Here is a 21,198-nt window from a genome sequence, read left to right as displayed (position 1 = left end):
CTGCGACTATCCCTGCCAATCCCAATATCTTAACAAAAAGTGCCTGAGGTAGTGTCTGTGTTACTGACTGTTACATCAGTTACTCCAATAGGCCATTTCATTTCATGCTGAATACTTTTAGCTAGTTTATTCTCTTTACATTGTTTTAATGCATTAAGTACGTCTTTCCATGATGCTTGAGGGTTAGCTTGTAACCATCTCTTGTGCAAAGCCATTTTCTTGAGGTGAGCATTTTTTTTCTTTTTATCAATTACATTGACGTCAGATTGTGTTATTCCAGGAAGACAAAGAGCAAATGGCTTCCAATCAACAAGTGGTTTAAGACACTTTGTAAATGTAAGACAAGATGGTTGGTCATCAATCATAGGACCAGGATTGAGTTCAACATCTCCTGATAAGAGGAGGAGCATACGTAGACAAACAATCAAATAGAGATCATTGTAAATCAGGTTAGAACTGCTGCCTCCAGGTAAGACTACTGACTGGAGGTAATTTGTATCAGTAACAGTAACACCAGTAGTACATTGTACTTGGTAGCAGTTACCTAATAATAAAATACCAGTAAATATACAAGTACAAAGTTGCAATTGTTGTTTACCTGTTGAAGGAATCATCAAGATGTGTCTTAATAAAGAGAGAAAGAGAAAGAGGAGGAGGAGTAAAGCAATAAGAGACAGAGCTGCTGGCAGTTTAGATGTCTTCTCTCCTGATGTAGTACTGCCTGATTTGCTGTCTACTGCAGCTTTGAATGAGTGAGAGTGGCGGCCATTAGCTGGTCTACTGGAGGCAGCTTGACAGTAGTTCCATAGTCCAATACTTGCTCTCCATTGAGAGACATCAATCATCTTGTACTGTATGAGTATGAAGGACACACAACAATACAAAAAGCAGGTCTTTATAAAAGGAAGAGAAGCAGTGTATATGATACGGCAGAAATATACCTCTATCTATCAGATCACCAGCTAAGAAAGAGGTAAAAGGTGTGGCACTAGCAATATAGACGATCGACACTGAACTAACTGGGCTATATTCATATTGCTATGATTGTCATGTGAGTGTGTCTGGGGGAGTATGTGATTGTTTACATTCCTACATGTATTTTTGACTAAATTTGGTCATAGCTTTTCTATCCTTTTACTATGTATGTATAACAATGCTTAATTTTCAAAATATTTCATTACATTTGACAAAACATCAAGTTAAATAGAGATATAAAATAAAACAAGAGCAATGCACCAGTATAAAGGATAGGTGTATCAGTGTATGTGTGTGGCTCATGAAAATAGTTACTGGAACACACCAATAACACTGAATATCATTATTGATTGCTAGTTATTATAGTAACACTTATTATTACTATTACTTTATTGTGCATAAATCAAATTCTCCCATTCCCAGTACATGTACACAGTCAGTACACACATCAAATTAAAGCACATTCTCTTTATTTCTTCCCCATCCCTTCTCTCTCTCTCTTTACTCTCTCACCCTGTTTCCCCATCTCTAGTCTCTTTTACTACATTTTAATAAGCTGGATCATTCAAACTAACCCTGTGAGGTAGAAGGACAAAGAGAGGAAGAAAAAGATGGAAAGAGCAAAGGCAAGAGAGTAAAAGAGAGATGTAGGTGAGTGACATTGATAGCAACGGCACAGCAGTGTTAAACAATAGGTAATATGCTTAAACTACATGTAAATTAGGAGTTAAAAAGAGGAGAATAATACGAGCAGAAGAATAGTGAATGAATATTAATAAAAAATTTTAGAATCTGGACCAAATATGCTCTATTAACTATTTAAATTATTTTATTGGGCCAAACTTTAATCTTTTTGTATGTAAAACTCTTTGCGTTTATCATATATCATTCAATTTTTGATTGTTTACATGTTTACACATGTTTAGTTTTGAAGATTGGAGAATGAAGACATGTAGACTATATATGTAATCTACAACCTTGCAACACTTATAATCTTACTGTAACTGCTCAGTAATACATGCAAGCAGTTACATCTTACTGTATATAACTGCTTTTCATTCCTATTATACATGGAATAATAGGAATGAAAAATGCAACTACATGTACACTAACTTACTACTAATGGTATTCTAGAAGCTAAAACTATTCTACCAAGATTAGATACAGTTATGTCATCAACTCATCACCTATAAACATAATAATAATAACAATAATGAATAATTTTAGTCAAGGTTTATACATAATTGCATGCCACTAATGTAATATCTTGGTAAAGGCTCTCTCAACAGCTGATACAATATAGTAGGAAATTATGGAGGGAGTTAAATTTGGCAAATCACTAAAATTTGATGATTGGCAAATTTTAATTTGGCAAATTAGTGGCCACATGCCATTGAACATGCATATAATGGCTCAAAATGGCAGATTTTATTTTGGCAAATGGCTGTCAAAATGCCAAATTTGCCAAATTTAATTCCTTCCAAAGTTTCCAGCAATATGGTATACAATTAGTACAAAGGTGGTACTCTTTTATCCCAGTAAGCTTGACAGCTACACAAAATCAACCATAGCCAACTACATGTACCTCACCTTCTGGCCAATCAGAGTCATGAAATGAATGTCATTTGTAATTTAACAAAAAATTATCATCACTCTTTCTATAAAAAAAGGTATGACTTAAGCTATACATGTAAGATTCCCTTACTTCATCATAATTGCTAAAGCAACCCAGTGCACTGAATATAGTGACCAATAGTAATGGAGTAAATACTGGAAAAAAGGGATAGGAAAATAAAGAGATATCAAAATGGTAAACCATAAATATTTGATTTTGATCAGAATCAACTGAAAATTTCTACACAACATAAGTACATATATACGTATCAGATAAAATTATAAAAATAGATAATCCTCTCTTTTTCAATTTTGGCGAATTTTTTTAATTTCATAAAAATCTAACTTTGATTCGAATCAGCTCAAACTTTCTACATAAATTAAATAAATTAGAACATAAATTAGATAAATTAGAACATAAATAAGCTTTGTTCTGTCAATTTAAGCACTTGAAATGCTAATTCCAAATTTTCAAGTGCATTAATTTGCAGGCCATAAAAACAATAGAATTGCTTTGTTAGCATGCATGCATTCTGGTGCCCATTTCAGTATTCAGTCTATCATAGTGGCAAAAAATCTCTAAACAAGATACTTATCACACCATGTTAAGCACATTACAAATAGACTAAATTTATAAATTCAATTATTTTAAATAGTTTATACTAATGCATGCAGACTAAACCACCCTCATCACAAAGTGAATTTAAAATCATCAGTGTTTTGCATGCACATGATGATGAATTTAAAGCATGCATTACTATAAAGTGTCTAATGTCTGATATCCACTAGATGCTGTTTCAGATGCACTGTAATTATGAAGTAATTCCTTTATTTTATCAGTCTTGGCTACTAATAATGCAGTTTTTCCTTTAATAGATTTAATATTTGGATCAGCTTTCGATTCTAATAATAACTTAACTATTTCATAATGTCCTTGGGTACTGGCAAAAAGTAAAGCAGTATGACCTTTTCTATTCTGAACATTAGGGTCAACTTGTTTAGGGCCAACTTGTTTATTCAGCAACAGTTCAACTATTCGAGTATGTCCCTTTTGGCAAGCCAACATTAGAGCATTTGCTCCATCATTCATTGGAACATTAGGATCAACTTGTCCCTTTAGTAACAAATCAACTACTTGAGTGTGACCATTTTGACAAGCCAACATAAAAGCATTCCAACCATCTTTTGCTTGAACATTAGGATTAATATGATTTTTCAGTAACAGGTCAACTATTTGAATGTGGCCATTTTTACAAGCGATCATAAAGGCACTCCAACCATCATTCGTTTGAACATTAGGATCAAATTTTTCCTTCAGCAACAGTTCAACAATTTGATTATGGCCACTTTTACAAGCCAGCATAAAACCATTTGCTCCACTTTCTTTTTGAATATTAGGATCCACTTGTTCCTTCAACAGCAGTTCAACTATTTGAGTGTGGCCATTTTGACAAGCCAACATAAAAGCGTTTGTTCCATCTTTTCGCTGACATTTACAATCAACTCCATTACTAATCAATAGTTTAACAACTTCATAGTTACCATGGAAACTTGCAATCATTAAAGCATTTGATCCATTTGACGTCTTCAGGTGAGGATTAGCATTAGCTTGTAGTAACATGTGAATGATTGAAATGTGATTATGTTCACTTGCCACCATTAGTGGAGTCAATTTTTTATTATTCTGAATGTCAATCTTAACTCCAGCAGACAGTAAACTGTGTACAATGTCCTCATGCCCTCTTTCACAAGCTATCATTAGTGCTGTATTGCCTTCTTCATTAGTATGATCAATATTAACAGTTTCTAGTTCAAGAAGAAACTCTACTGCTTCATTATTACCAGCTGTGACTGCCTCAAGGAGAGCTAGTTCAAAGGTGAAGTTCATATTCTCATCTTCTTGAAGGACAGGATGATCATTAATGTATAAACTAAATATACCAATGAGACGCATAAACTGTAACTTTCCTCCAGTATATTCTATTAGACTATCAGCTGTAGAACCATATACAGAATATTTGATGATAACAGATCCAGACGATATTGTAATATATTTCATTATGATTTGCTGGTATCCAACTGGAAGTAAGTTGTGGATCAGTAGAGAGAGTCCATTGATGTTGCTACCATGCCATGGATTATGAAGCTTCACTAAAATCATTGGCATATTTGATAGATCTGGTATATGTTCTTCATACAATTTTTTCAGTGACTCATTAAGATGCTTCACTTGAGCTGAACATCGAAGTTTGTTAGCTTTTTCCATATAATTTTTTAGTTCGCTAACAATACTTAAATCATTGTCACCAAATTTGAAATCTCGTAGAAAAATTTCACTCATGTCCACTATCAGACTGCAATCAATAAAATCATAAAATGGATGAATAATTTTGAAAGTTTCATCTAATGATGCATTTGTTAGTTTATCATTCAAATGCATGTAAGTCTCCAACCATATGTTAAGAGCATGTAATATATTAGAATCATTTTTAATCTTCTTTTCAAGACCTAACCGTGCATGCATAATTAAACTAGAAAACTCTTTTTTGAGGTTAATTAGAGTAAGCAATATCTCCTTTTCATCTTCTGCTGTATAAAACTTTACTTCTGCTTGTGATGATTGTCTGGTAGTAACAGCAACATAACTGCTAGCTGACCTTGGTGCGCTTTTTTGCAAGTTATTTCTGATGTATTGGGCAAAGTTATTTTCTCTTGTTTTGCTCAGTGCATTAATAACATCAGCCCATGTTGCTTTAGAAGCAATGTGCAACCATTTTGCATATAATGCTAACTTTTTGCCATCAATTGTTGTATTATCTGCTTCAATCTTTAATATGTCCGAATAAGTAATTCCTGGTAAAAAATGACCAAATGGTTTCCAGTCAATGAGTTCTTCAAGCCATTGAGTTAGCAATGAAATGTCAGGTCGATCATCAATCATAGGACCAGGATTGACTTCAACATCTCCTGATAAGAGGAGGAGCATATGTAGACAAATAATCAAATGGAGATCATTGTAAATCAGGTTAGAACTCCTGCCTCCAGGTAAGACTACTGACTGGAGGTAATTTGTATCAGTAACAGTAACATCAGTAGTACACTGTACTTGGTAGCAGTTACCTAATAATAAAATACCAGTAAATATACAAGTACAAATTTGCAATTGTTGCTTACCTGTTGGAGGAATCATCAAGATGTGTCTTAATAAAGAGAGAGAATGAAAGAGGAGGAGGAGGATAGCAATAAAAGACAGAGCTGCTGGCAGTTTAGATGTCTTCTCTCCTGATGTAGTATTGCCTGACTTGCTGTCTACTGCAGCTTTGAATGAGTGAGAGTGGCGGTCATTAGCTGGTCTACTGGAGGCAGCTTGACAGTAGTTCCACAGTCCAATACTTGCTCTCCATTGAGAGACATCAACCATTCTGTAATGATATATTGAAGTAACACTACAAGAAGTACAACTATGTAATCTAATATATGTAACTGAATCATCAGCGTCATGTGACAGTGACTGTTTGTTTTACTTCCCACTGTTATCAGTTACTATATTTCCAAATTTGGAAATTTTCTATATCTCAACTACATCATCTATTGATGTCGTTTGGTTTACATTTTTATAACCAAGACAACCAGCAACTGAGACAACCAAATAAGAAAAATTCCATACTCCGTAACAACCAAAAGAATTTACTATAGACCTTCAAGCTCAACTTCCACTACTAAGAGGCAACATATGTATAGGTTATACACTGAGGTAGAGGTTTCTATGGTATTTATTAACTGAGCGATGCAGTCGCAAGGTTAATAAATACCATAGAAACCGATACCAAGGTGTATAGCCAACTTCTACCATGACACTTGAAAAACAAATACCAGCTGCTGATAATAAGACCACAGTTGACATACATACAACATATCTAACAGGCTAGGCCAGTAAAGAATCAACCAAACTTGACAAATGGACTAATAAGAGCATAAGCGTAGAGCATCAAACTGCCAATCAATTAATTATTTAACAAGATAGGTTTTTCTACCATGCCTAGTTGCAATTGACCAATCAGATTGCTTGATTTTAGGTTCATAAATAACTTATTTACCACTAGGAGGTTTGATAAGTAATTTCCCTGGTAATAGGAGGTTAATAAGTTTGCCCGGGAGGTTGATAAGTTTGTCCGGGAGGTTAATAAGTTTGCCCGGGAGGTTAATAAGTTTGCCCAAGAAATTACTTATTAACCTCCTGCTAAACTGAAATAGGCATGCATGCCATACTGTTGTTAAGTGTTGCTAAGTAAACTAGTTGTTTATTTTAATACATGGTAGAAGTTGGTTACTGTTATACAACTCTGTGTTGGTATCTATGGCCTTATCATACCTCAGGCCTACGGCCCTCGGTATGATAAATGCCATGAGATACCTCACCTCGTTGTATAACCTATACATATTTTTACGAGCTAGGTCAATATGAAAAATAATTGATCTCCAATACTGCAATCTGATTGGTCAATCGCAAGGTGGCATGGTAGAAAACTATGTAAAGCTTGAAAATAGGACACTGTTATTTATTATCAATATTATTATTATTATTATCATTGTTTCTGACATGTGCTTATACGTTTACTTGTATCATGTGTACTTTAAATGTCATGTTATATGTTATTATTGCTATCGTTATTATTATTATCATTATTATCATTACTATCATTACCACACATGTATGTATATGAGCTCTGTTTACATTGCAACAAGTAGCCTTAAATCATGTAATAAATAGTTGGTTAATTTTTAACTAATAATTATTGCAGTCAATAAAAATTAATAGTTAAAATTTTTATAATTAAGTATATACATCATGTCACTCATTCATGCATTATCCAGGTGTTTTAAGCCAGTTACTATGGCTAGAAATGGCCACAAGCACTACAATTAGAGGTGTATTACACACAATTAGAGGTGTGTTAAGTACCTATTCTGCATCAAATAATATGCACAAGAATCCACTCTCGGTAATAGCTAATTCATTAAGAATATCGGGATACATGTAAAACTGTGTGTTTATCAATAATTGTTTTATTACGACCTGGGGGCGAAGCCCCCAGGTCGTTCCTATAATTGATTTCACCCACGTGCGATTTGTATGTCAACACTTACATTTCTTCTATACATGTTGTATTGGAGAAATAACAAGCCTTAGCAACCACCCGCCCACGCTACGTAAGTGGGTGTGGTCACGGCAAACAAGATGGCGGCATAGATATTAGAGTAAATGAAAGGGATAGGAAACCACCGTTCCCGGCAGGAAATGCTAGTTGCTAATACCGTATTAAATTGAACTGATTATTAGAGTAAAATGGTGTATGAAAAATAAGCCGAGAAGTCCTTATAAGATCTCCTTATAAGCCGAGAAGTCCAGTCATGGTCCTCCATTTTCCTAGTTTCCCGGTAAGAAAAACGACAACTTGCATACGTCGCTAGGCAACGCATGACATGCCTATAAATTTTACGGTGGTTTCCTATCCCTTTCATTTACTCTAATATCTATGATGGCGGCTTGCACATGGGACAAAGTTATGAGCTTTCTAACAGCGAAAGAACATAAAGATACTGTCTAAAGACTTCTCTAGAAGCATTAGAAGGTAGAGAGAACCTTTATAAGTCTTAATAAGAACCCAGTTGTACTTGCAAGGTGGTGAAAACAATTATAGGAATATTTTTACACTAATACGCTTGTTTTTTATAGCACATCTACATGTATAGTCAGTCAGCTGTTTGTAATCCTGCCAGGATTTTGGAGAAAAAAACAACTTGGCCTACCAAAACAAACCCAGTACACAGTATATTTCATGTATTATTAGATTATAACAAATAAAACTATATGTATACACCACGACTAACTGCATTCTAGGAGCTACCAAGATTAGATACTAATGAAGCAATGTCATCAGCTCATCACCTATAAATAAAACAACAACAACACTAACAATAATAGAACATTTAGTCAAAGTTTATACCTAATATGCATGCCACTTTCTTGGTAAAGGCTCTCTAAACAGATTGTATAGTGCAAAGGTAGTACTCTTTTTTTCCCAGTAAGCTTGACAGCTTAGAGTCATGATGGAGTATAATAGAAATGGAGTAAAATAGAAATACTGGAAGAGAAAGGAAAAAAGATATCAAAAATGGTAAATCATCATAAATGTATAATTTTGATCAGAATCAACTCAAACTTTCTACACAACATAAGTATATCTATATGTATCAGGAAAATTATAAAAATTGAAAATTCTCTCTTTTCCACTTTTGGTGAAATTTGGCCAATGACGCTGTACTCAAGGACTCTGACCCAATTTTTGAGCTGCTTTAAAAATTCATAAAAAATCCAATTTTGATCAGAATCACCTTAAACTTTCTAAGCAACATAAGTACATGCATGGTATATGTATCAGAAAAAATATTAAAAAATTTTCTCTCCTTCATTTTTGGCAAAAATTTGGTCATTGAGCCTGTACCAATTACAGAGACTTTGTCCAATTTTTGAGCAACTTTCAAAAATTTATAAAAATCTAATTTTGATTTGAATCAGCATAAAATTTCTACATAACATAAGAACACTATGATGTATACATATCAGAAAGCTGAGAAAATTAAATGATTCTCTCTTAACCAATAGAGAGAGAGATGCTAAAGTATCAGACATGCATTTTAAGCATAGCTCAAAATGCATCAATATGTGAAGCCAATTTTTGAAAAGGTATATGCTTGAAATATTGTTCCCTCAAAAAAATATTGGAAAATTTATTTGAACTTTCTACATGCGTACATTAAATTAATAATTAATGATACCTGGGGGTGGTGGAGGGGGTAAGGGTTGATCTCTGTGTGGGATAGGGAGTGGAGCACCATTAATATTAACCTTCTGTTAGCCGTTCTGAGTTCACTCATCTTAAGTAGAAATTTAAGGTGAATATAAAATACTACAAAATATATTACCATACATGTTAGTCTTTCCGTAGGTAGTAATCAGTGAGACTATGTACATGTGTACATGTTCCCTCCTTCATCTTCTCTTTTCCCAATGTCTTCAATAATGATATCTACTAAAGTCATAAGATTAATGATCAGTCAACTTTCCTCTACCTAATATATACCCATGTAATGTGAAATAAAATGGCGTATTCTATCACAACCATTGCCTCCTTTATAAACACCTAAAACACAACATGCAAAATACAAAATAATCAAATTCACTTTACTTGACTGTCTTTACATCCAGGCAGTAACAGGCAGTAACTAGGAATCATTTTTACAACGTGAGCTAAAAAGACTACGTTGACACGTGCACGCACGTGGAAGTTGACTGTCGAGTGCCACGCCCAATACAAATTAAAATTTATCAGCACATAATGATTTGTTTAGTCTATTTTTGGTTGGATCAGCACTGTTACTATACTCATATATTGACACTATTGATTCCCTGATAGATCTACCACTGAATTTTAAACATGGAATCAGCAATCAGTCATAAAGTTTTTCCTGCCTGCACATGATGAAACTTGATTCATGAAGTGCTAATTTGCAATCTTTTCCTGGGCTTATGCTGCTCTTGGAATGCTAATATTAGTACAGTATGTTGTGTTAATTTTAACACTTGGAATGTTGATTCCAACTTCCATGTGTGTCTGTAATTTACAATAAATTTATCTTACTGATCATTCAACATATAATACATAGTAAGCATGCATTGTGGTGGCTCTTGTTGTGTTAATTAGTTGATACACATTTCAGTATTCATGCAGTTTATCATAGTGGTAAAGAATCTCTACACAAGATTCCTATCACACCATTATTAGCACATTATTACAAATAGACTAAATACGTAGACAGTGGCTTTTAACTGGAGCTAGCTATTGTTGACAAAATCATTCAAAGAACTGATAACTGACTGTAGTAACTGCCCTATATCTTAAAAATGCATTTCCATACTGATGGTAACTATTCTTTTCCTGAAGACTTCAATGGGCCATTGATAGCAGCTGCACTTACTGTTGAATTCATAGGAGCATTGGTTGCTAATGGTATTGTCCTCATTGCTACTCTTATTCAATATAAATCCTTAAAGGTTTTATCTACAATGCTCTTTACTTCACTCATTATCATACACCTTATAATATCTGTCCTGTTTATTCTGCTTTGGATCATATCAGCAGCAAGTGAAGAATGGATCTATGGAACAACAATAGAACAAAAAATAGCAGCTTGTACATTTCATGGTTGTGTCCTCAACTATGGAATATGGATTATTTTTGGTACAATAACTGCTATGTCTGTTGATCACTGTATCTTTATTGTCAAACCTAACTTTTATAAAAGATTTATGAAACCAAAGGTAACTCTGACCTTAATTGCTTTGATTTGGGTAGTAGCTCTAATTCTTGATACTGCACCACTTTATGGTTTTGGAGAGGTTGCATATGAAGAATATGGAGCTTGTGTACCACGATTTGAAGGTGAAATCACTTACGTTGTCATCACAATGACACTTGTCATCATGCAAATATGTATCATCATTGTCACCTCAACTTGGATCTATTGCTTCACTCATAAGTTCATTCAAGAACACTCTCAACTAGCAGATGATGTCTACGTGTCTAGGAACAGAAGATTGGTTGGTATATTTTGTGCCATGCTCATTGGATAGATAATCTGCTTCCTTCCTCCTGTGGTTGTTACTTTTTTGAGTCAAATTTTTGATTTAACATGGAAACATTATATAGCTGGACTTATCCTTTTCTTAATGGTGAATATTGTCAACCCAGTTATCCAGTCATACTTCAGGCCTGATATAAAGGAGGTACTAGTTAAATTTTATCGTAAAATTCGAAAGCAGAGTTCATCCAATAATGCAATAGTACCCATGCAAGTTTTGCCGATTTCTAGTAATACGGAAACATTGTGATCAAGAAAGAAGAATTTAGTTCACATTACAATAGTTATTTTAGTACAGTGACATGTTTTGTTATGTCAATTTTTCACTTGGAATGCTAATTCCAAGTTTGTTTGTATCTTGAAATACTAATTTGCAGGCTGTGTTTGTATTGCGAACAACGATTGAAATGCTAAGTTTCTAAACAAATTAGATCAGATTCCATGCAAGTATAGCTATGATCTTTAATGTGATTCCTTATGAGTGGTCATTATGTGTCATTGTGCACCCATTAATGATGAATATGTTCTTTTCTTAAAAGTTTCTCTTGTTTCTTTCTAAAGCAATGCATGGACAATAAATAATGCTGACAACTAGATAATACTAAAATCATGTGGCCTACAAAAATTCTAAATTAGAAAGACTGATGCTTAACATCATTAATCAGCTAAGGCAGCAGCAAAAAGAGACTGAACAATGTCATGATGAGGGTAACCAGAGACATTTTCATGGAATAAGCAGAGGACGGAGGTGTAGTTTTATCTTCACATTTGGGTAGAAAGGTACTCCTCTCACTAAGGCCTTTCTTCCCTAGTATATCAGTGACAGAATCAATGCCACTACAGTAAGCAGCATGAACAGTTCCAGTAGAATAGACCATGACACCTTCACCACTGAAGCATAATCTTCCCTCTGGTACAGCAAGGTTTTCCAGGAAAAGTACTCCTTCAGCTGCGAGAAATAATAACACAATCCAGAGCATTTTTATGTTTGGATGTTAGACAGTTCAGGCCAGTAGCAATAGAAGCACTTCCAACTGGATGTATTGATCTTATTCGTGATAACAGTTTTATACCAATGGATCCTAATAGCTGATAGTTATAATAACCTAGCTTCTGTTCATACATAGATCTATACCTGCTACAGGAAGTGCCCTCCATTTACATGAAGAGTGTTCCATGATCCAGTGGGCTGTAATGGAACACTGTTGACTCAATTATGTTATTCTTATGAATTTATTTGAAACTATTGTGACCATCTTTTTTGTTTTTTCTCCATTATTTAAGTTTTTTACATTAAAGGAGACAATAGATGCAGCTAAAGAGAGTCTGTCTTTGTATGAGCAAGAAATATACATGTAGGAATGATTTGCCACGAAAGTTAGGAGGGGGCTGAACATAAAAAACATATGAACATGTACTGCATGTCTGATTTATGTCATATTTTTATTACTGCTACATTAATTCACACTATATGTACATTCAAATTAAGCTAATAATAATAACAACCTACTAATAACTTGAAATTAAGGCATGTAATGGTGATTTCTTATTGCTCATCTACCAAAATTTGGGGGGCTAAAAATATTTCTGTGGTTGTAAATGAGATAGAAATGAGGACAATTTTATTTAGTGTATGCTTCCGTATAATGTGTGACATGCCAACCACATAATAGCACTGCTGTGTTGTGAAGCATGGAGTAAAGCAGCCTATTGTCTGAAAGAGTGATTGTAGATCTTAAGCATCTAATTATCCATGAAAATATACAGTACATGCATCTATAACAAATCAATGACACTTGATTTGTTGGGTACTATACTATAGCATTAATATGTACTAAATGCATCAGGAAATACTTGGAATCAGTGCTAATTTTGGATATAAGCAGAGCAGCATATGCATAATTGTCCACATATAGTAGATCTATAATTGTGACAAACTTCTTTTAAAGCATTCATCTAATTTATAATTAGGGAAAGAAAAGCAACTAACAAAAATCTATCTAGAAACAAAATTAAAATACTGTAGTGTAAAAATGGCCTAACAAGAAACAGCATCAAAAGTTAGACTATATATTGTGTTTAGTGAAATGCAGCAAAAAGACTAGCAACAAAGAGTGCTATGATGAGGCTAATTAGAGAAGTGCTGCCCACAGAATAAGCAGAGGAAGGAGGCGCTGTAGTTGTTGGAGTAGGACTTGGTGTTTGAGATGGTGGCATTGTAGTTCCATCTTCACATTTGGGTAGAAAGGTACTCCTCTCACTAAGGCCTTTCTTTTCTAGTATATCAGTGGCAGAATCAATGCCACTACAGTACGCAGCATGAACAGTTCCAGTAGAATAGACAATGACACCTTCACCACTGAAGTATAATCTTCCCTCTGGTACAGCAAGGTTTTCTTTTTCTTCAAGAGTTAGATTTAGTGGAATGTTGGAAAACATGCCACGATAAAACTCATCATTATACCAGTCGTAATATTCAATGTCAGTAGCATTGGGAATGTTACTACCATACCAAAGATGCATCACATCCATGATTTCATTGTAGATTTCATTCTTAGTGAGACTTGATACTCTTTTAGCTTCATCACCAGTTAAAGGAACTGTACACATTGCAGGTGAACCTGGTAGACCTCTACCAATAGGCTCCAATGCATGATAATAGCCATATCGGGTGTCAGTACGAAGTATATAGTCAGTTTCTGTATTCCAGAATGAGCTCGGAAAACTAACAAGTATTGGAAAATACAGACCCATTCTTGAATTTTCTATTGCAGCAATTTTTCTGCTACTGAGAGTTCCATTAAATCGACCATTTTCAAGAAAGTTCTGCAATACTCCAATAGAAAATGTTGTAATGCCATAATCACCACAGACCCTTCCCTGCCCAGCAACATCAGCACAGAAACACTCATCATTCCAATCAATGCTTGTAACCACTGCTCCTAATTCTATTTTATTTGAAAAAGGCTCAGCAATACAATGAACAATCGAAACATACCCACGCTGATCAGTAACCCTGAAATCAGACTCACCCTCAAACTTATATTGGTCATATTCGGCAATCAATAAAGGAAGAGATGATCGATCAGTTGTTGTTGCATAAGAATAGTCAAATTTATCCCATTCGACAAGTTGCTTTAATAGAGTATCAGGATTCCACCCTTCATATCTTAATGCATCCCTAACTGAGATATCTGAATCGTTTTCGAATATTTTATCGAAAAATATTTCGTTGTATTCCTCAATGACTGGTTCAGCATTGACGACATTGTAATTCCCAGTACTGTTAGTATCCATATATTCAGACTCACCAGTATAATTTCCTTTAAGGACTTCTGCAAAGCACTTGCTTGGATCACGAGCCAGAGTCCAGATTGGGTTAACCCCAGGCCCACCGATTGTCTGTGGATTTTCAGGCATCTCGTGTATCCAGTAGGCACCAGTTTCTACCTGGACTCCCATAAAACTTACATTTCTCATTCTTCCTCCAATTCTCTTGCTGTTTGCTTCCAGTATTTTGATATTAGTTATCCCACTGTCGTGCAGTGTTCTCGCAGCAGTGATGCCTGCCATACCAGCTCCAAGTATCAGGACTTCAGCATCTTTTTGAGCAGGACATTCCAGAGAAACAACTCCTTCAGCTACAAGGAACAATAATGCAATCGAGAACATCTTCATCTTCTTGTCAATAGCTAGGTGGATACCGGTATAGAGGGCGCGACTAATTAACTTAGACGGTTACTGAGGTATGAATATTATTCCCATTAAATCATTTATTCAATGGGTTATAATAGGAGCCCACTACTACTCATGCATGCATGGAATCATCAGCCAGTAATTCTGTTGCTAGAGGCAGCAACACTAACTCCATGAAATTGCTGATGATATATCTTGTGTTTGGTTCTCATTCACTCAGTGCGATGGTGATAAAATCGTGGACTATCAACAGATGGTGAATTTCATCAAAGTAAGTAATATACATGTATATGCCCACAAGTTTAATGCAGTGACATTAAACTACATAATAACATTAGCCTCCTCCCAATAGCATTAATATATTTATAGTAATAGTCTAAGTAGATTATAGATCTATTTAGTTTATTCATGCCTTGAGCTTTAATGATATTCATATACCCAATAGGGACTGGTTTAATCTGATAGTTTATGAGACTCGTGATCACTGATGTATAATGTACTACATCTATCAATCAAACAAAAGGTGCTGCCTTTATAAATGCTATTAAAGATACTTAAATCGTTTCATTACCATGAAGGAGCTATTGGTAAAACAAAAGCAATCATTTCGTACTCTAAAATCAACATTACTCATCCTTTGCTGGTGTATATGTATAGCATAAGCTCCCACCTGACAAAAAAATGTAACATTGGATTAGTCATTGTAAGAAAATGACTCACTGAGCCAAGTCAACTTCGCATAGAGAGCTACTACAGACTAGGTTGGTTATACAGATGTCATATTCATAATGAAAAAGAGATTAGCTGTTGTTACAGGTACACATACATGGATGTAGGTGTACTATATTAAATTAGTCCCCACACTCAGTGGCAGGACTTCAAAGACATTACTATGCCAACCAACACATATATAGCAAGAAAGGCTTACATACATGTATATAGACTGATAATAATAATAATAATAGATTACATTTATTTGTTATACTGAAAGTCAAGGAACAAGTTAACAGAAAATAATGAAGAGAAGGAGGGGAGGAGGAGGAGGAGGGGAGGAGGAGGAGGAGGGTATCATTTTATTTTATTTCCTTCTGGATCTTGTTGATGATACCAGTGGTGTCACTAGAGTAACGTCGCCTTCTTTTCGGACGAGCTGTTCTTTAAATTTAGAAACCGAATCTTCAAATACTTGATTAGCTTTGGACTGAGCCTTCTTAGATAAATGTGGCTGAGAAAGAGAAGAGAGAGAGAGAAATGAAGATAATAGAAGATAAGGTTTACCATTAATCCTTTTAAGAATTCATCAATAGCTCCACTTAACATGCCCTAAAAAAGAGAAACAGTACACAACTGTAAATTCTAATGTGTATGCATGTAATATACACAATGCTATACTATAATTTTAAAGAAGCTATAATAAGTCCTCCAGCATTAATACCCTCCAACTCTGCCATCCTTTCTCTTGCTTTAGTTACATGTACATGTATATGTACCTCAACTACTTTATCTTCATCCACTGGTGAGCCTGTCTTTGATACCATTGAGAGCTTTACTCTATTGATAAAGGAAAGGATAATGAGAACACACTGTACACTGTATGAAAGTAGCTCCCCTCCTTCCTCACTTCTCCTTCCTTCCCTCTCTCCCTCCCTTCCTCCCTCACCCTCTCTCCCTCCCTCTCCCCTCTCTTCCTCCCTCCCTCCCCCTCTCTCTATTACTCTTCTAGCTGCTTTGGTTTTCTCTTGGCAGTAGTTGAGGCGGGAACAGTTCTGTTTGGTAATAAAACAAGAACAATAAAAATTTCATGAGTAAATCATGACAGACATACACGTACTATATATCAGTTATGTTATTGTATAGACATTGCTGACTATTAAAAAAACATGTACATGCATCCCATGAAGTTAAAGCATGACCCCAGTACAATAACTCTCAAGACCACAAGAATTTAAAGTCATCATTTCAGTACCACATGTATTGTTAATGTATAGTGTATGTACATGTAAAGCTCAACATAGACTATGCATGCAACACAGTATTATACAGGAGTCAATGGAGCTTGCAAGTTGTAAAGGCCCCCATACATTAGCCTGCAATGTGTTGCTAGCAACATTTGTGGTTACTTTGATCTTGTAAGCAACATGTTGCCAGAAATAGAAAGATGTTCTATTTTTGGCAACATGTTGCTTGGTTGCTAGCAACAAGTTGCCTCGTGTATGAAGGCCTTAACGTGTTTCATGAAATAGGAAACAGTTCTATTTCATGCAACATGTTGCAAGCTCCATTGACTCCTGTATAAACTGTGTTGCATGCAAAAATGTTGCATAGTGTACTTGGGCTTAAATGTGAGTGTGTGTTTATTGTACTTTGTTGTTGCTCTTGCTGGTGTTGTATAGTCAGTAACAGCTTTAGTTCTCCTAATGGAGAGAGAAATAGAGAAGGCAAGTGGTAGAGGGCATTTTGTGAAAAACAGCTAGGAGAAAAATTTTCAATTTTATATAAATACATGTACATTGTACATACATGTTCTTATGTTGCATATAGACACTTTCAGTTGATTCTGATTAAAATATAAACTTTTAAAGTTGCTCAAAATCAGGTAAAAGTCCCTGTACTATTAAGCACAGAGTCATTAGCCACATTTTGCCAATAATAAAAAGAAGAAAATTCTCCATTTTCATTTCCGTAATTTTTCCCAATACACATACACGTCCTTATGTTGTGTAAAAAGTTTGAGCTGACTCAAATGAACATTTGATTTTTTACAAATTTTTAAAATTGCTCCAAAATCAGGCCCAAGTTCCCAGCACTGTAGTACAGGGTCAGGGCCGCTGAGAGCTTTGGAGGGGCTCAGGGAAGGAAATTGTGGTGCGCGAAGCGTGCCAAAAAATTTTGCAGTTTTAATTATATTCATAGTGGGTGTGGTCAAAATTAATTAATTTTTACCTGCACGCATGATAACATCCACTTTGTCTATTGAATTTCAAATAGCTAGGAAGATTGATTTTGATGATATCATAATTTTTTCGCTAGGCAAAAGGCCAGAGGGGCCATCTTCTGTAATAATTTTGTTTAATTAGGTTCTTAAAAAATTTCTTGGGGCCCTTAAAATTGTGGGGCCCAGGGCATTTGCCCCTTTTGCCCCCCCATCTCAGTGGCCCTGTACAGGGTCATTGGCCTGCAAGTTTCACCAAAAATGAAAAGGAGAAAATTCTCCATTTTAATAATATTTTTGTAAAGATTCACGTAGGGCTCCAAATTAAAGAAGTTTTACTGCTATATAACTCACGATCTTAATCTTGTTGACATAGCAACTGAAGGAGGAGGCTCCACCTCTTTTTCAATTTCCTACATAAAAAAATTAATTAAAATTTAAAAAAATATTAAAGTACATGTATGATAATACTTCACTAAAATCAATCATAAAAATAATATTAATAAATGTATTTAATAAACAATAACAATTCAACTTTCAATTGTTCCTTTTTCTCTCTATTATAATGTACATGTATTTAAATATTATTATCATTATTATTCTACCAGATGGTTCTCTTTTTCATTCTCTTCTTGTGCTACTGAGAATTCTTTCATTTTATCAGCTCTCTACACGTACAAGTACTACATTAATATATTAGCCACACCCACTAATTAAGGACATACCAATGATTGCATAGCTGACTCCATATCACCTCCTCTAACTAATTAATAAAAATTAATTATTAAAAAAACAAATAAAATAAAAATTAAATTATTATCAATATTAATAACAATTAGTAGCTCACGTAAAAATTCTGATAGTTCCATGTTCCATATTTCCTAAAATAATAAAAATAAAAACAGAATTATGACAATCATCATCAATAATGAATTGGTACATGTACACTGCATATACATGTAGTTGGTAATTTTGGAGGGGGTCAAAATTTTGGTGAATCCCTAAGGTGTCAAATTTGGTGGATCTCTAAATTTTTGATGATTGGTTGGTTTTTATTTGCAAAATCTGTGGTCATGTGCCATTGAGCATGCGCATAAATGGTTTGAAATAGCAAGCTTTATTTTGACGAATGGTTATCAAAATGATAAATTTTCCAAAATTATTCTCCTCCAAAATTACATGTACATGCACCAGCTATACATGTATGGTGCTTACTGGAGGAAAAGACGATTTGTCTGGTAACTGTCTAACACACTTTAGGGCCTCTCTCTCGTACCTTTTAATGGCCAGATCTATTGTACGTGGCACTAATGACAAAAAAAGGAGAGTATTTAGATTAAAAATAAATAAATAAACCAATCATCACTGACTCTGTGCTTGCAAGTCTCTTATGACGAAGTTCAGTAGGTTTTTAGGCGTCACTTCTGCTATTTCGCTCGCCTTCTCTGACGCATTTTCATTCTTTTTCTTTCTCGCAGCTCTCCTGGTTCGAGGCATTTTCTTCTGATTATTATTTTCTTCTGATTATTATTTTCTTCTTAGTTTTTCTAAAAAGAAAGTAATAATTTTTCCCGCCAAACGTTAATTTAGATTACCCTGCAACGTTAAATTAGATTAGTGCGAAGGCGTGGTTTTAAATAATACCACGCCTTTATGACGTAAGGGGATATACTGACCTTGTAATTCCTCCGTACAATTCCGTATACTTGTCAGTGAGGCAGAGAAAACAGGTCATTCTCTGGAAAACCTTTATCGTATTTCCGAGTCACTAGGAGCACTTTAGGGCCCTTCTTTTACGCCCCCTCCGTCTCTCTGTGGCTGGTATAATGGCCCAGAGCCCGAGGTGAGTTCTAATTAGCTCGGCATAATCATTTCGAACAATTTCAAGTAGAAGTATATACTTGATTGTGGGCACTTGATGCTCGATTTGATGGGAGGCCATGTGTGTTATAGGGGAGGGGCAGGTAGTGAAGGACAGTTAAGGGAACTAAAGTGTGGAGAGTATGCATGTACATGTACACAGTTCCTGTATCACATGATACAAATGGGTTTGTAGTTAAGAATGTTTGTGATCCATGTACATATTTGTATTTGCATTTTTATGAGTTTTGTTTTCATTTTATTGATGTATTGTGACGCCCACTTCTTTCCTCCTTCCATCAGTCAATATGCTACTCCGTCTTTCTCGCAAATGAATTTAAGAAGTATGTGGAACGTATTCAGTAATAGTATGAAAGTATTTACACTTTTCTTTCTGTCTTTTGTCTTTGCTCTTTTTTGCTACTCTCTCTCTCTCCCCCCCCCCTCTCTCTCTCTCTTTAAAGTTGTTAAAGCAAATCTTCAAGAAAATGGGAAAATATTTGGTAAGTGAAATGGAAAGATAGAGAGGGAGAGTGAGGGGGGAGTAGAAAGGAGAGAACAACAATGGCATATGATGAAAATGAAGACCATAAACTTCATTCAAAAAAACACACACAAACTCATGATTTACTTGACCTTTGATATGAGGATGCATGATGTGTGTGTGAATTGTGTAGAAGCAAAATTGTACCCTTTATACTTTGAATAAAAGGTCCCCCTCTTCCTCTCTCTCTTCCTCCTCTCTCTCTCTCCCTCTCTCTCTCCCTCTCCCTCTCTCCCTCTCTCTCCCTCTCTCTCCCTCCCCCTCTCTCCCTCTCTAGCTCGTAATACATTCTGTGAAGTGATAGTTGATGGTCAGAAACACGGTAACCTTAAGACTGATGTATGCAAGAAGACAAGCACTCCGGAATGGGACGAAGAATTCACAGCGTAAGATATTGAAAGCAACCCCCTTAATTTTATTGAAAATATTGGAAAATTTTAATTGCTCACAATAATTATATTATACACGTGTACTTGCACTTTAATTTGCTGATTCGTTAAATTTTCTACATGTTTTCAATCTACACTGTATATGTACACGTACATCTAATACACTTAATTTTTTTAGAAGTACAGTACCTCTTTTATCATCTCTCTCTCCCTTTTCTCTAACTCTTTTTCTTCTCCTCTCCTTTTCTCTATCAGTTTAGTTACTCCGTCTAGTAAATTATTATTTATAATTCACAATCAAGGATTGTTTAGTTCAGTATTAGGACAAGTCTCATTGGACCTTGGACCAATCATCAGAGAACATCAGGGATATGGTAAGGAGAGGGAGAGGGAGGAAGTGAGTGAGTGTGTGTGTGTGTGTGTGTGTGTGTGTGTGTGTGTGTGTGTGTGTGTGTGTGTGTGTGTGTGTGTGTGTGTGTGTGTGT

At 35.1% G+C, this 21,198-nt stretch overlaps 5 protein-coding genes and 1 long non-coding RNA gene across 6 annotated transcripts in view; 2 read left to right on the top strand and 4 right to left on the bottom strand.

Moving 5' to 3' along the window:
- Positions 1–3,346: 3,346 nt before the first annotated feature.
- Positions 3,347–5,530, bottom strand: LOC105314419 (putative ankyrin repeat protein RBE_0220). The gene is made up of 2 exons (XM_011408586.1): positions 4,601–5,530; positions 3,347–3,703 (listed from the first exon to the last, which is right to left on the bottom strand). The coding sequence occupies exons 1-2, from the start codon at positions 5,528–5,530 to the stop codon at positions 3,347–3,349; spliced, it is 1,287 nt and encodes a 428-aa protein (XP_011406888.1).
- Positions 5,531–8,480: 2,950 nt separating this feature from the next.
- On the bottom strand, positions 8,481–9,682 carry LOC109586207 (uncharacterized). The gene is made up of 4 exons (XR_002186872.1): positions 9,582–9,682; positions 9,430–9,528; positions 8,598–8,735; positions 8,481–8,539 (listed from the first exon to the last, which is right to left on the bottom strand). It is a non-coding gene; the product is annotated as an uncharacterized LOC109586207 (long non-coding RNA).
- Positions 9,683–10,129: 447 nt separating this feature from the next.
- On the top strand, positions 10,130–11,662 carry LOC105314418 (probable G-protein coupled receptor 101). The gene has a single exon (XM_011408585.2). It carries the CDS (start codon positions 10,556–10,558, stop codon positions 11,282–11,284), a length of 729 nt encoding a protein of 242 aa, XP_011406887.1. The 5' UTR covers positions 10,130–10,555; the 3' UTR covers positions 11,285–11,662.
- Positions 11,663–13,233: 1,571 nt separating this feature from the next.
- Positions 13,234–15,018, bottom strand: LOC105314417 (polyamine oxidase-like). The gene has a single exon (XM_011408584.2). It carries the CDS (start codon positions 14,968–14,970, stop codon positions 13,372–13,374), a length of 1,599 nt encoding a protein of 532 aa, XP_011406886.1. The 5' UTR covers positions 14,971–15,018; the 3' UTR covers positions 13,234–13,371.
- A 732-nt stretch (positions 15,019–15,750) lies between these two features.
- LOC109586204 (uncharacterized) lies at positions 15,751–19,449 on the bottom strand. The gene is made up of 11 exons (XM_020002379.1): positions 19,291–19,449; positions 19,136–19,227; positions 18,768–18,801; positions 18,646–18,683; positions 18,526–18,588; positions 18,275–18,333; positions 17,352–17,402; positions 16,704–16,754; positions 16,479–16,539; positions 16,267–16,311; positions 15,751–16,213 (listed from the first exon to the last, which is right to left on the bottom strand). Exons 1-11 carry the CDS (start codon positions 19,415–19,417, stop codon positions 16,067–16,069), a joined length of 768 nt encoding a protein of 255 aa, XP_019857938.1. The 5' UTR covers positions 19,418–19,449; the 3' UTR covers positions 15,751–16,066.
- Positions 19,450–19,620: 171 nt separating this feature from the next.
- Positions 19,621–21,198, top strand: part of LOC109586203 (E3 ubiquitin-protein ligase Itchy-like) — a 2,035-nt gene continuing 457 nt past the window's right edge. Inside the window, exons 1-5 of the mRNA XM_020002378.1 lie at positions 19,621–19,763; positions 20,084–20,124; positions 20,245–20,283; positions 20,602–20,710; positions 20,969–21,110. Coding sequence (XP_019857937.1) covers positions 19,747–19,763; positions 20,084–20,124; positions 20,245–20,283; positions 20,602–20,710; positions 20,969–21,110 — 348 coding nt within the window. The 5' untranslated portion in view covers positions 19,621–19,746. The remainder of the gene's footprint in view (positions 19,764–20,083; positions 20,125–20,244; positions 20,284–20,601; positions 20,711–20,968; positions 21,111–21,198) is intronic.

Source organism: Amphimedon queenslandica, unplaced genomic scaffold (assembly GCF_000090795.2).
Source record: "Amphimedon queenslandica unplaced genomic scaffold, v1.1 AMPQUscaffold_12925, whole genome shotgun sequence".
Classification (NCBI taxonomy): domain Eukaryota; kingdom Metazoa; phylum Porifera; class Demospongiae; order Haplosclerida; family Niphatidae; genus Amphimedon; species Amphimedon queenslandica.
The sequence above is the reverse complement of the archived record's forward strand: the minus strand, read 5'-3'. Positions and strand labels throughout refer to the sequence as shown.

Coding starts and splice junctions, on each gene's coding strand:
- LOC105314417 (XM_011408584.2), bottom strand. CDS start 14,970: ATGAAGATGTTCTCGATTGCATTATTGTTCCTTGTAGCTGAAGGAGTT.
- LOC105314418 (XM_011408585.2), top strand. CDS start 10,556: ATGCATTTCCATACTGATGGTAACTATTCTTTTCCTGAAGACTTCAAT.
- LOC105314419 (XM_011408586.1), bottom strand. CDS start 5,530: ATGATTGATGATCGACCTGACATTTCATTGCTAACTCAATGGCTTGAA. Junction 3,704..4,600: donor CTGTTATCATCAAATATTCT/GTATATGGTTCT, acceptor TTGTTACTAAAG/GGACAAGTTGATCCTAATGT.
- LOC109586204 (XM_020002379.1), bottom strand. CDS start 19,417: ATGCCTCGAACCAGGAGAGCTGCGAGAAAGAAAAAGAATGAAAATGCG. Junction 18,802..19,135: donor ACAAATCGTCTTTTCCTCCA/GTAAGCACCATA, acceptor TTATTATTTTAG/GAAATATGGAACATGGAACT. Junction 16,540..16,703: donor AAACCAAAGCAGCTAGAAGA/GTAATAGAGAGA, acceptor CTTTATCAATAG/AGTAAAGCTCTCAATGGTAT.